Below are 15,102 nucleotides of genomic sequence, written 5' to 3'. Positions count from 1 at the left end.
TATATTCTATTTTAAATAAGGCGTAATTTCTGTTTTTCTGGTGGGACCCTGATTGATGTGCAGACAGTGATCTCCTAAAGAGTTTTACCGGCTCCCCTGAGAGCAGCAAACGTTAAATTCACAACATGTGAGGTTTTTAATTTTGTTTGCTTGTTTGTCTAGTAATCCCTTTAATCACTTATCCATGTGATTAATTTTTAAAGCAAACTAATTTTGTGATAAATGAAAACCTTATGCCACCCTAACAGGGTATTGGTTTGACTATCAAAAGAACCAGATGTAAGAGACAACCAGGGGATGCCTGGATGGCTCAGTGGGTTAAACATCTGCTTTTGGCTCAGGTCATGATCCCAGGGTCCTGGGATCAAGTCCCACATTAGGCTCCTTGCTCAGTGCGAAGCGTGCTTCCTCCTCTGCCCCTCCCCCTGCTTGTGCGCTCTCTTCTCTCCCTCTCTCTGACAAATAAATAAATAAAATCTTAAAAAAAAAAAAAAAAAGACAACCAGGTCACGCGATGTAGATCTCAGGATGAATGTCTACCCTGGGTTGGGCTGGCCACCTGGCATAGGAAATGAGGAGATGAAGGAAGTGAAACATGACCCATCATCTATGTGTATTAATATATGTGCTAAATCACACTTCTCTGTACAAAAGCCTTTTCCCTCCAACTTCCTTCTTAGTGGCATGAAAGGAGTTGTTGTAGCATTCGCCTCACCAACACTCTGTTGCTGTTATTGCTTGTTTGTTCCCTGGTCCTCCTGCTAAAAGGAATAGTCATAGGCTTAGAAGCAGATGGAGATAAATGGTACCGGACAATTTGCTAGCCATTTAGGGGGAAAAATCAATCCATATGATTATCCTACTTTAAAAATAAAATATATATAGGATCATTAAAAAAGTTAGTTTTTAAAAAAGATTTGAAAAGGTAGAGGTGGATATTGACCTAATCTCTAGATGGAAGAACTTTCTAATCTTAAAAAGAAAATTTTTAAAAACTTGGTACATTTTGTTATATAAAAATGGAGGGGCACCTGGGGGGCTCAGTCAGTTAAGCATCCGACTCTTGATTTTGGCTCAGGTCATGATCTCACGGTTGTGAGATTGAGCCCCGCATCAGACTCCATGCTCAGCATGGAGTCTACTTGAGATTCTCCCTCCCTCTGATGCTCTCTCCCTTTCAAATATATGCATAAATCTTACGAGAATATTTTTTAATGGAAAAAGTTCGTGCTGCTTTCAGATTAATAGAAGTTAAGTGCAAACTGAAAACTGGGAAATATATTGTAATAAATAGGACAAAAGTCAATTTCCTTAATAGAGAAACATATAAATCAGTAAGAAAAAAACCACACTGAGATTCTATGTCAGACAGTGTTGGTTGCCTTCTAGAATCTATTCCCCCCAGTTACTCTCCTTTCTAGTTTCGCCGTGGGCAGCAAAGTGTTCAGTTTCGGGGGAGGGATCACGATTGGTCTAAGCCTAACATCTGAATCCCATTTCTTGATTTCCCAATTCCCTTGCAGCGAGGGTGGCCTTATGACCTGGTTCTGGTCAATGAGACACGAGGAGGAATTGGCGGGGATGGCATCTGGAAGAGCTTTTACTTCCAGGGTAAAGGACAAGTATAATTGGCTCCACCATATCCCCCTCTTCCTGTCTTGGACAGGAATGTGATGTTCAGAGCAGTTGTAGCCATTTTGTGTTGCAAGACACCATCCTGACATCCTAAACCACTACACCAGCTAGTGCTTGTCTACTTCCAGAGACCTTGTTATGTCAGAAAAGTGTATCCCCAATTTGTTAAAGCCATGGTTAGAACTGTTATGTAAGACAAGAAGCATTCTGAATACAAATCCTGAAATTAAAATGGGCAAAGATATGAATAGACAATTCATAAATCATGAAATGTAAATAAGTCGTAAACCTGTGAAAAAACGTTCATTATAACCAGTGCTAGATATCAAGTCAATTTTTTTTTTTGCCTGCAAAATTAGCAAAGATTTATTTTAAATAATAATACTATCCAGTGCTGATAACTGTATGGTAAAATAGGGGGCTTCCCACACTGCCAGTCAAGGTGAAATTTGGTAGAACATTTTTTGGAAAGTAATTTGGTAACATGTAATAAGAATTTAGAAAATACATTATAAACTAAGGATTCTACTTTGTGGAATTTACCCTAGGGAGACAATTTAAATTGAATTAAGGATGTAATCATGAAGGTTTGCCACAGTGTTATTAAGCAGTAGGAAACAAAAAAATAAGGAAAAAATCCAAGTGGCTAAAATATTATAATGATCAAATTCTAAAATATATACAGTAGAATGGTTGGTGGGCAGTCACAAAAACTGTCATTGACGATGAGTCTTTAATTTGAAGGAGTTGCTTTTATGTTAGATGTTACATAAATAAGCAAAAAAATGCACAGTGTAGGGGCACCCGGCTGGCTCAGTCAGTAGAGCATGTGACTCTCAATCTCGGGGTTGTGAGTTCAAGCCCCACGTTGGGCATGGAGCCTACTTAAAGAAAAAAAGAATCTTAAAAAAAAATATGCACAGTATGACCACAAGTGTATAAAGTCAATGTGGGTGAAAATGGTTTGATGATGCCTAAAAAGTTAAATATAGAATGACCCAATATCACGGTAATTCCACGCCTGGGTATATACCCTCAAAGAATTGCAAACAGGTACCCAAATCCTTGTAGATGTATGTTCATAACAACACTATTCACAATAGCCAAAAAGTGGAAACAACCCAAATGTTAATCATCAGAAGAATGGATAAACAAATTGTGGTATATACATACCATGGAATATCATTCAGCTATTAAAAAGCACAAAGTACACATAAATGCTACAATGTGAATCAACCTGTGAAAACATTGTGCTAACTAAAGAGACACAAAAAGTTACATATTGGATGATTCCATTTACAAGAAATATCCAGAATAGGTAAATCCATAGAGACAGAAAGCAATTACCAGTAACTGGGATGTGGTGGGGGGAGGAGGGGCAGAAATGAAGAATAATTAATGGGTTTTATTTTGGGTGATGAAAACATTTCTAGCCTTGTGCCCAATTATCCCAACACCATTTTTTGAAAAGACTATCCTTCATTGAATTGCCTTTGCACTTTTGTAAAAAAAAAAAAAAAATCAACTGGCTGTATTTTGGGGTCTATTTCTGGACTCTCTTCTGTTCAATTAATCTATGTCTTTCCCTTCACACATACTATGCTATCTTGATTACAGTGGCTTTATAGTAAGTCTCAAAATCAAGTACTGTGATTCTTCCAACTTCATTCTTTTTCAAAATTGTTTTGTCTATTCAATTCCCTTGCTTTTCTAATCATTCCTTCCTACTATATGGAAACTCAGTAGAATTTTGTCTGTTGATCTTGTTTCCTACCACCTTGCTAAATTTACTTCTTAGTTCCTGAATTTTCTTTCTTTCTTTCTTTTTTTTTTTTTTTTGGTAGATGTTTTTGGGGGATTTTCTTTGTAGACAATCATATCATCTCCAAATAAGGATAGTTTATTTCTTCCTTTCTCATATGTATGTCTTTTATTTCTTTACCTTGGCTGATACTTGCTAGGACCTTAAGTATGATGTAGAATTAAGACTGGTGAGATTATACATCCTTGCCTTGTTCCATATCTTAGAGGAAAAGCATTCAGTGTTTCACCATTAGGTATGATGTTAGCTATAAATTTTTTGGCAGATGCCTTTCATCAGGTTCTATTTCTTTCTTGCAAAGAGTTTTTATCATGAATGCATGTTCAACTTTGTCAAATGCTTTTTCTGCATCAATGTGATCATGCTTTTCTTCTTTAGACTGTTGTATGGTGGGTTCACAGTAATTTATTTCAAAATACAAAACCAGCCTTACTATTATGAGTTACACTGTATCCTCCAAAAATATATATATTAGAGTCGTAACCCCCCCCCCAGTACCGCAGAATATGACCTTATTTGGAGATAGGGGCTTTACAGAGGTATTCAAATTAAAATTAAATCATTAGGGTGGGTTCTTTTTTTTTTTTTTAAAGATTTATTTATTTATTTATTTGACAGAGAGGGACAGTGAGAGAGGGAACACAAGCAGGGGGAGTGGGAGAGGGAGAAGCAGGCTTCCTGCTGAGCAGGGAGCCCAAGGTGGGGCACGATCCCAGGACCCTGGGATCATGACCTGAGCTGAAGGCAGACACTTAACAACTGAGCCACCCAGGTGCCCCAATTAGGGTATGTTCTAATCCAATATGGCTGGTGTCCTTACGGAAAGGAGAAAATTTGGACAGAGAGATAGACATGTGCATGGTGAGAGCACCATGAGAAGACTGAAGTTATGCTGCCCATGTGCCAAGGAACTACCAAGAACTAGGAGAGGGCCCCAGAACAGACCCTTGCCTGGTGCCTTCAGAGGGAGCACGGCCCCTCCCAACACCTGCACAACACATCTTCTGGACACACCTGGAGAATGGAGCTGTGGTTGCCAGGTTCCCCTCCCCCCAGCCCCCTGCCCCCTTCAACGGCTGCGAAATGCATTATTTCAAAGTTGAACCCAAAGCAGTCCTGATAGAAATATAAAACACCACAACCTTTCTTTGGGAAGTGTGGAGTTTGGTCACTGCTGACCCCAATTCCCTCTGTCATCATTAGAAAGTGTAACACACAGAGCGATGAGGAAGCTGGCCCCTGTGGTATGCCACGCTGATATTTAAGTATGACCTTTAAATAGGGCCATTGGCAATGCCAATAAGGAAACATTCTTGGGAAGGAGAGTGAGGTGAGGCTATAGCTCTCAAATATCACAGCCTATGCAGAACTAACTGCAGAAGAATAGACCCGAACTGAGTCAGCGGGACTCTTAGCCAGACTTGTTCTAAGACTCAAGTTTGCTAAACAGAGAAACATGTTTTCTGACTAACCTTAACCTGACCTTCTTTGTCCTTGGTTTCCCCAAATCTTTCCTTCCCTTCCTTTGTATTCCTTCACGGATGTAAGTTAAGGTCCATTTAATTAGAAATGGAGCACCTACCTACTAGGTGTGTAAGGCTCTCCATCCCTAAGACAATTCTCAGCCACATAGAACTCAAGACTGATGTACAGAACGCAACTGACCTATGAATACATTAACATTACAATATATATAAAACATTATAAAGAAGAGGGTGGAAAAAATCCGGGTATTTTTAAAAACAAATCATTTCAAAAGATATACTTACAAAGTTAAAAAACATAGCCAAACATTTTGTATTTCTTTATTATCAAAAGAAACCGCCGCCATTTTTTAGTTAACCTATGATGATTATAAGAAATAAAATAATAGTAAGAGGGTTAGAGTCCCTTTAAATATGCGCAAGAGATAGTCGCCATTAACGGTTTGGAGCATATCCTTACAGAATGCACACATGCTTTCTAAAACATAAATGGTTGCCTGCAATGTTGCCTATATATGGCCGATTCCACTAGTGGTACCCTAGCATCCCATATGCCCTTTTCCTTAATAATAACTTTTAGTTGGACACATGGCAACCTCGCATTGTATGTTCTCTAATGTTTTTGTTTTTGTTTTAATATTTTATTTATTTATTTGACAGAGAGAGAGAGCGAGAGCAGGAACGCAAGCAGGGGGAGTGGGAGAGGGAGAAGCAGGCTTTCCCGCCAAGCAGAGAGCCCGACGTGGGGCTCGATCCCAGGACCCTGGGATCATGACCTGAGCCGAAGGCAGACGCTTAACGACTGAGCCACGCAGGCCTCCTGGACACAAGAGTTTTAATGGGAAAACATCTCCGTGCTGTGATGGGCTGCACAGTAATTAAAGGCACATGGAGTTCACAAAACCAGTACTTCCTGCAGTAGTACCTCAACCAGGTTCCTTCTCCCGCCTAAGCTTCCTCAGCAGAAAGGAGATAAAAAATATCCCTTCCCTCATCAGGCTGTTGTGGGAATTAAATGAGCAAACGCACATAAAGAGTTTAGCACACAGCAAGGGCTAAACTACTGTGGTTACCATTAGCTTTTGAAAAAGACAAAAGTGCCTGCTCTATCGATTATGATGAAGCTAAAAACAAACAGATAGGAAAGACCTGGAAAAAGCTACAGGAGTTATAATGTCACACAGCCTAAAAAGGACACTGTCCCCGAACCTTGGGGTATGAAAGTGTAATATGAGAGTAGTTCTACATGTATTGCCCAGGGAGACCAATCCAGGGCAGTCACTAGATGGGAGAGGATGTGTGAGACAAACTCTCCCCTAGGATTAAAGGAATGAACTAAATTGGGTGTTACTGGAAGCTGCAGACATCTGAGAGATTCATGTGAATCCCACACCTTGTTAGGTGATCAGGACACACAAGCCCACAGGGCACTCCTGTGACTTCTAGATGGTTCTCGTGGTCCCTTTCCCGAGGCCACATAGGGCTGCTGGAGGGCAAGCTACGTTTATACAAACACTTCATCTTACAGGACTTACCACCAACCAAGACCATTCACAGACCGAAGCCATCTGGGGCAGAGTCTAGGTTTTATTTTCTCCTGGGCCAACCCAGTGTCTGGCGCATAGTAGATATTCCATGACCAGGAGCCCAGTGCTTCCTGAAAGTCTGTTAGCCAGAGGCCGACTTCACTGGCTGGGAGAGTAGAGGACAGGCGGAGGGCCTGGGGCAGGAGACTGTGTATCTGGCTTTTAATCTCTGCAGGTTGCTCCAGCGTCCACAGCCACGGGCACTCGGCCATTTTGAAATATACACTCCCTCTGGTCTGGGCCGCAGCCTTGCCGCTGAGCTCAGAGAGTCTAAATTTAGACATGCCATTTTACAATTTGATTACATCAGGCGCTGTGATGCCTTATACTTTATAAGTTTTCTGCAATAGGAAAAACAAATAGTCTTGATTTATTGATATCTCTTCTGTGATATCAACTCATGGTTAATATAATCTCTTGGTACTCTCTATTTCAGTTACGTTTATGAGACGGGGTGGGCGGGCTTGGGGGTCGTGTCAGGGGTAATAAGTAGGTAGCTGTGTTTTTCAAAGACTTGTGACAAAGTAAGATGCTTTTCAGATTTTATATATTAAATATGTATGTACATATAGTATACATGTGTGTGTGTATTTGGGTATATATATGTACACACACACACACGCACACACACAAAATTTCCTCCAAGGTGTGAGAGAAGTATGGGGAAAATTTCCACCTGCCAATGAACTGTGACTCAAACTCTCAGCCATTTATTCTCACCGAGGCTAGAACCACAGCCTGTGTAAGGTCTGAGAAGTCATTCCCAAGTCAATAGCCCCAGGAAAAACCCTTTCCACAAGAAGTGGAACTGTCAGATTGGAATTTCAGTGGTAATTTCTACCTCTTGAACTGTCTCTCAAAGTATTTCTGTAGGACACATTCCAGACTCACAAGACAGAACCGGATCAATGTAACACAGACGGTTGTGCCTTACGGGGTTCAGAGGAGGGAGGAATCCCGTCAGGCTGGGCAGAGGGTCGCTGGGGAAACACGAGGAGAGGGAGAAATGAGGAGAGACGCTAGGCTGCAGAAGCCTCTGACTCTGGCCCGTGCAGAATTCCCCCATCAAGTCTTCTCTGGAGGCCTATTACAGGCAGGCACCTTGCCTGTCTGTGGTGTCTCTGCTGCTAAGCCAGGAAACCCAATCCCTTTGCCCTCATCTGCCTTCCTAGAGCCTTGGGAGGCGGCATGTGCCCAGCATTCCTGCCCAACCTACCGTGGGTCCCTTCCCCATCCTGGCAGTGCTGGGCAAGAAGCAAGCCCTGACCGCCCAGGAAACTTTTCGGTGCCTCTTTGCCACGTGCCAGGAGTTGTGTCAGACCCCAGAGATTCACCAAAAGGAGAAGCATAGATTTTTGCCTATTTTGCCTATTTTCAAGAAACTGCAGCAACACACAGGCGGTATTTTCTGTTCTGCTTTTTCACAGAACAATGCCTCTCACGCATTGTCCCGCAACTGTATTCATGATAAACTTGAGGTGTCTATACAACCTTGACAACGAGGTAGTCAGAAAATGTAAAATTCAAATATCACACTGGTTAAGATACAATTATCTCCATAACTGTCCATTATAATGACTGTGCTTTTATTGGATATTTAGATTTGAAACTCGCCACTATTTTGCTATTATTTTCCCACTATTTTGCTATTTTGTAATACTGCAATGAATATCTGCAGGTATATATTCTTTTTTTTTTCCTCAGGGAAAAATACAGCAGAGTGGAAAGAATATAGGTTTTAGAGCCAGATAGATTTGGGTTCAAATTCTAGCTCTGTTGCTTAAGATCTCTGTGACCTTGGGCAAGTTCCTTCACACTGAGCTATTTCAGTTTCCCTTCTGTACAAAGCCATCAACACTATTTAACCCAAGAGACAGTGGTGAGGATTATTCAATGCTGATGGGTAAAATCATTTTGAGATAGATCTGGATTTAAATTCCGGCCCTTTTGCTTAACTTGGACAAGATACTCAACCTTTGTTAAGCTGTGTTTCCTTCTCTATGAAATGGAAATTCAAGTGCGTACATAATGAGGTTATTGGGACAATTAATTAAATACATATAACATGTTTAGTACAGTGCTGAGTACACAGTAGGGGATCGATAAATGTTAGCTGTTATTATCACAGTAATTACTATTATTACATAAAAAGGCAGCACTTAACAATTGCTGGTGTGGCCATCTGCTCCCACCTCAGACTCGTACTCATGAGAAATATCCAAGAATTGGAGACTGGATCAAGGGTAAGGCATACGTTTATAGGTAGCGCCGCATTGTTCGCCAAAAGGATTGCATACCACTAACAGTATGCTGAATCTATCCATTTCACACCCAACCTCACCAACAGGTTTTTTTTTTTTCTGTCATTTTTAAAGAGTTCAATTTTCATTTCTTTATTACTGTGAGGGTGAACATTTTCCCATAACATTTTGTTTACTGTTGGGATATCTTCTAGCATGAACACCTTATTTCTGTTTTGGCTGTTTATCAGTTTGAATCTTGGTGTTTTTCTTCAGTATTTGAATAAAATCTTTATATATCAGGAATACAGTAATATTTAATGCAAACACTTTCCCGGTAAGCTGGAGCCAGGGAGGTCTGGTACCGGTGCAGGAAGACCAGGGGTAGATCTGTGTGTTCAGGAGCATTTCTAAGTGGGGCTCTGGACTCTTGCACGGTGAACTCAACTACTCCCTCATCAATCTCTGGGCATCTCCAGCCCTGCATGACACTGCCCTTCTAGGTTTCTAACTATAGGATAGTCCTTAGTTGTCTTGTAGACACTTCAAGCCCACCATAGCCCCAACTGAACTCCTCGGTTGTCCCCCAATGAGAAACCTTTCCAAACTCCTCCATTTAGTCCCTTAATGTCCTAGCCAAGAGATCCTGAGACTGCTTCTCATCACAAGTACTCCCCCCTCCCACCCCGTTTTCCAAAGCTTGCCTTAGGCCACTTCACTTTTATGAACGACCTCCATTAGTCCCTGTTTTTGCCAACCAAATGGAATCCGAAGAGGATTTTTGTTTTTATGAGAAAAGGCAAAAAGCAAAAATAGAGTGTAACACATGTTTTGCAGGGAGGCAGCACACAGCCTAAGCGGCAAAGAGTGGTATATTGCCAAGCTCCTTCCCCGAGGAGCCACACTCAGCATCTCAGCACCAAGCTGCAGTAGCTTTTTTTTTAATGATTTATTTTTTTAAAACTTTAAGAAAAGATTTTATTTATTTATTTAGAGAGAGGGAGAGTGCAGGGGGGAGGGGCAGAGGGAGAGAGAGAGACTCTCAAGCCGACTCTATGCTGCGTGCCGAGCCTCACAAGGGGCTCGATCTGATGACCCTGAGATCAGACCCTGAGCCGAAATCAAGAGTCAGACGCTCCACCCGCTGAACTGCTCAGGCGTCCTGAGGCCGCCGTAGTTTTGAACTGTGTTTGTGAACATCTATGCTTTATCTTGATTTATTTTGTGCATCATTTATCAAGACGCATCCTAAGGTTTTAGGAAAGCCGAAAAGAGGTTATCTTTGGTGCCTGGGAGTGCTCAGAAATTTTTCCACATAAATTCATGGCAATCGTTTCTTTCCTTTCTGCCATGCGGGCTTATGAAGCTTTCATAGGAAATGCTTTATTTTTGGATAATGGGGGAAACCTGCGTAGGAAAAAGCCCTCCCAGTCTCTCACATAGGCCTGTTGTACTGTCTCCTAAATAATACTCTTGTATGAGAAGTCACGTGGTCTGACTTTTGATTTGGAAAATGTGATCACACATACCAAGAAAATGAGCAGCGGCAGCCAAGCTGACATGTTATCTCAGGCCTTCTCCACACGTCAGTATCTGCTACTGAAACCCATGCACGTGAGCTGGTACGCAGGCCAGGACACAGCTATCCAGCGATGGGTATCTGACAGTGGGATTCAGGAATTAGCCAGGGGGGAACAAAGTACTAGAAATAATTGCCTTCAGCATTTGGCCCAAGTGTCTGCTGTCCTTAAATTATTTTAATATTTTAATGGTGACATTTTTTAAATTATTGGGGTAATTATTTTTAATAGTTTAATCATTAGCAGTATTGATCTTGTCTTAGCATTATGCCTTTTTCTGTTGATGTCCCAGTTACAATGCTAGTGCCATGCAATCAGAAAGGGTGTTTCAGCCTTCCTTCTGAGGCCCAGCCCAATGGCCTTGCCCCCTACGTGGAGTTCCAGAACCCCCAAAGGCGGCTGTCCTGGCACCATGAGCTGCTATTGAGGAAACACAACAAGGCAAGCAGAGTTCAGATATAAAAAGTCAAAATTCCCTTGAATGAAAATTAAACTAAATAATCTTACTATTTCTAGGACCATAGTTCATGAGAAGCCACACTGATAGTAACATCCTAAGTGGAAGCTTTCTTCTGTTATTTCCTAACTCTCCCCTCAATTTCCCCAAATATATATACTGGATCACTTAAGAAGCCCCATCCTCTCTAGAGACAACAAACGCCTCCAAGGACACACACTGAGAGCCACCAGTTTCTTAGTCCTTTTGGAAATGTGTTGAAAACAAACTACATACTATTCTAAAGTTCTCCTTCCCAAGGCTGGGTGTGCCTGTGTGTAGGGCACATGCATATGTGTGGGTACATGCACGTGGATGCGTGTGGGTGTGGACACACTGTGCTCACACAGTGAGGAAGTGATGGAGCCTATTTTTCTAAAAGCAGAGTATGATGGGTGAAATGCACATTCTCACCCCTCAAATATTCGTCTCTCCCCACAAGATCTGTATCCGCTGGGGAAGAGTAAAGACAGGCCTTTGGGCCCAGTGTATTCTAACTGCTTCCGTGAAGACCAGCTAGGGTTTTCCCATGTGAAAAGTATCTTCGGAGTTTTTTTGGGGGGGTGGCCAGTGGAATCTTTGGAAGGAGGTGGAAACCTAGAACCGACATCACCAAGAAGTTGCTCGCAAACAAAATGGTTTTCTGAATTCCAATCAAGGATGAACTTTTCGGTCTGAGAGTGATGCCCCGAATTCCCTTCCAGAGTCAACTGGAGCAGGCCTTGAACGAGTCTTTTCTAGAATTGGTGAGCAAGTCCTCGTATTCATTCCAGGACCTATCCCACACTTTCCCAGCAGAAAAACTGGTTAATTTACATCCCAGGCAATTACCTGTCAATATCAGTCTCTGGTATCTAAATCCCCACCTGTAACACTGTATAGTAAGGTCAGGGGTGAAATCTCGCAGCAGCTTCTCCCCGGCAGCACCACACGCAAGGAGACCCACCCATCTAGCCACTCGGCGCGTCCCAGTCCGAGGCCGGTTCACTCCACACAATGTGGTAAGTTCCTGGAACTGCGTGGCCTTTTGGGTGGGGCCACTTCGCCGCCAGTAAGATGCCATCTCTCCTGGGAGCCGCTGCCGGTCAGCGTGGGGTGGGGGGCGTCTCTGGGGCCGCGGGAGAGCGTGCTGGGTCGGGGCGGACCGCCTGGAGGACCCGGGCAAGGAAGCACGTGGGCGCGCGCGCGCCACGATTCCGCCCGGCGCAGCGCCCCCAGCCCATTTCACGGGCGCACCCTGCCTACGGCCCGCCACCGCCCGCAGGGCACCTGAGCGCGGCGCCGTGTCGTCGCACTGCCCCCACGCTGCCTGGACTCCTGCGGCCCACCGCCGCCCACGTGTCCCTGCCCGCGGCGCGCGGCAGCTCGGCGGGACCCACTCGGAGAGAAACGCTGCAAAGAACCTGCCAGCACGGCGAGGGCAGGGTCGCTCACCGCCCTGCGGCACCAGAGACCCGCAGGCTGTGGCCCGTCTGGGATGCCGCGCGCGGGCAAAGCACCAGCCAGCCAGGCATCCCACCGTCCCCAAGAGAGCAGCCGAGCGCAGCTCTCCCGCGCGGATGCTGCGCGTCCCGAGGCCCCGACAGGTGCGCCGCGAAGGCTCCGCACCTCCCTCCGCGTGCGCCCGGGTCCGGGGCGAGGATGGGGTGGGGGGGCCCCTGCGGGAGCCAGGCCCCTGGAGAAGAGAAAGGAATTTGTTCTGTACCTGATCCTGTCCCTCTCTGACCTCTGTAGCTCCTCGTTTCTTTCCAGCACCTGAAGGATCTTCCTGGCCTCTTCGTCGTTTAAGAAACTGAAATCAAACCCCCGAGGAACCTTCGTCATATTCTCTACTGTGTGTGAATTACACTTAAGCTCCTTGGCGCCTCCTGTTACGAAGACATTTTTCAAGGTATAGAAGACCAGTTTCAGGAACTTGATCCCATAGCCAATAAGAAGTCCGCCCCTTTGAAAATCGAAAACCACAAACTTAGGGAACGGCCCACACCTACAGGGCTCATTTCGACAACACCTTAATGACATGTTTCTGTCAACCTACCCAACCGAGATGCGAAATGAACGGCTCCACCGAGAGAGGGAACCAATCGAATTCCAAAGGGGCGGGCCCTTCCTCCTCTCTTCCCTCCCCTTTCCCCCTCCACCGCCTGTCAAACTTGTTAAAGTAACAATCCTACGTATTTCGGCACCTAAATGAGGCCCGAGCTTAAAGGTTGGCGCCAACGTAGTATTTGCTTTTGCCGTTGCTGTTTGCTCTCAGAAGTCCAGCTGGACTCGTGGAAGGAGTGAAAAGGAAGGAGATCCACAGCTAATCCTCCTTTTCAGTAAAGAGCAGCCCATGGGAAGGAGAATTGCAGTGGGAGCTTTAGATCTGGTACAAGAGTTACCCCAGTGGAAAGACCAAGAAGGGCTGAACTTGATGCACAGATGACTATGGCCTGACCAAGCCCAGGGGCTAAATTTAATGTATCCCTGGAAATGAGTTCTTTGCCAAGCCTCCCATCCTGCAGAGGCCCCCAGCACATTCTCCTACAAAAGTCATTATCGAGCTTTAGGGGAAAAAAACCAAAAACTTTTAAAAACCACAAGATGGTTTATGGTATCTTAGGAGAAGACAGCCCCAAGGGCAAAGGATGATGCAAATCACCTGTTTGTAGTTTTCTCTAAGATTTGATAATCTTCTTAATAATTTCAGAGAAGTAATTCAAGTGCCACTTTCAAACACCTAATCCTCTGACTAAAGCAAAATGTAATCCTGTGAAACCACCAGAAACAGCTTTCCTGGAAAGTATTCTTCTGAGATAGGATGGAAGTTTCAAAAGGTAGTCATATATATGCTTTTTAAAAAGTATTGTAGTGGGGGCACTGGGGTGCAGGAGTGCCTGGCTCCAGAGGTCCCAAACAGCCCGGATTTTGCCACTTGCCACTTAAAAATTCCAAAGGCAGAGAAATGAGCTGCAGTGAAACAAAAAAGGGACTCACTCTGGTGAGGGCAACACTGGGTAGACAGTGCACTAGCATCTCAAAGACTGCTTCCAGTTGCTGGAGTGGTGGGGGGGGTGGGAGGGATGGGGTGGCTGGGCGATAGACATTGGGGAGGGTATGTGCTACGGTGAGCGCTGTGAGTTGTGCAAGACTGTTGAATCACAGACCTGTACCTCTGAAACAAATAATGCAACATATGTTAAGAAAAAAGAAAAAGAAGAAGATAGCAGGAGGGGAAGAATGAAGGGGAGTAAGTCGGAGGGGGAGACGAACCATGAGAGACGATGGACTCTGAAAAACAAACTGAGGGTTCTGGGGGGGTGGGGGGATGGGTTAGCCTGGTGATGGGTATTAAAGAGGGCACGTTCTGCGTGGAGCACTGGGTGTTATGCACAAACAATGAATCATGGAACCCTACATCCAAAACTAATGATGTAATGTATGGTGATTAACATAACAATAAAAAATTAAAAAAAAAAGACTGCCTCCAAAGTACTGAAAATATTTCTGGGTTTAGACAAGAAAAATGTGGAAGAAAGATCAGTGCGTACATGCAAGTGGGCAGTCAAGGTCAGGTTGGCCACGGTCTTGGGGTCAGTCATGTGGGGTCTTGCTGGCTCAGGGCAGTCCTCACTGCTTGGAGAGGGTAGTTTAGGTCCCATGCTTTGCCCTCAGGGTCTTTCACCTGAGTTAAGAGGAAAACTGGAAAGAGCTTAATCAGAAAGTACAGACACTAAGAATGGAGGTGGTTGAAGTTCCTCTTTCAGCATCAAGCCTTTGGTAGAAGACGTGTTTCTTCGGTCTTAACTTTCAGCACAAAAGTAACTTTGTCAGATCAATTTGTCTGCCCCATAGCCGTAATTTTTGGTCGCTCCTTATGCCGTGGTGAGCATTGCTGACATTTAAAGTGTACTTCCACATGTATCATCTCCTTTCATGGCAAATTAACCCCATAAAGATTTTGTAACATAAAGATTTCTGTAACAAAAACATAATGTCAAAAATGACTATTTACGTCTTGGCCTCTGGGTCCTCTCCTCACTTTGATCATTGTTATTTAAGACATGTCTGGGCAGGTCACCATTCAAAGAGTAACTTTCTGTGGGTGGCTGTTTGTTATTTCTCTGAAGCAGGAAACAATTCGGTTCACCAATGTTGTACAACCCATGGAACGTCCTTTAAAATAGTCTCTGTGTTAATGATGGTGGATTAGGATTGTGGCTCATATATGATGTCCATTTTTTCTACTCGTTAATGTGTTCGTTTCTTCCACATAC

General features: G+C 43.9%; 1 protein-coding gene across 4 annotated transcripts in view; it reads right to left on the bottom strand.

The window, feature by feature from the left end:
* Positions 1-12,865, bottom strand: part of EXPH5 (exophilin 5) — a 68,210-nt gene extending 55,345 nt beyond the window's left edge. For 2 of the 4 annotated variants that reach the window (XM_088017394.1, XM_088017395.1), the window contains exon 1: positions 12,549-12,865. In XM_088017394.1, the coding sequence (XP_087873520.1) occupies positions 12,549-12,865 (317 nt within the window). The remainder of the gene's footprint in view (positions 1-12,548) is intronic. The other 2 variants (XM_028105887.2, XM_088017396.1) reach the window with 1 other exon arrangement.
* Between the last annotated feature and the right edge of the window lie 2,237 nt (positions 12,866-15,102).

The sequence above is a fragment of the Eumetopias jubatus genome, unplaced genomic scaffold (assembly GCF_037043125.1).
Source record: "Eumetopias jubatus isolate StellerSeaLion01/CBP00866 unplaced genomic scaffold, mEumJub1_p1.0 scaffold_13, whole genome shotgun sequence".
Classification (NCBI taxonomy): domain Eukaryota; kingdom Metazoa; phylum Chordata; class Mammalia; order Carnivora; family Otariidae; genus Eumetopias; species Eumetopias jubatus.
This window is presented reverse-complemented; position numbering and strand designations above follow the sequence as displayed.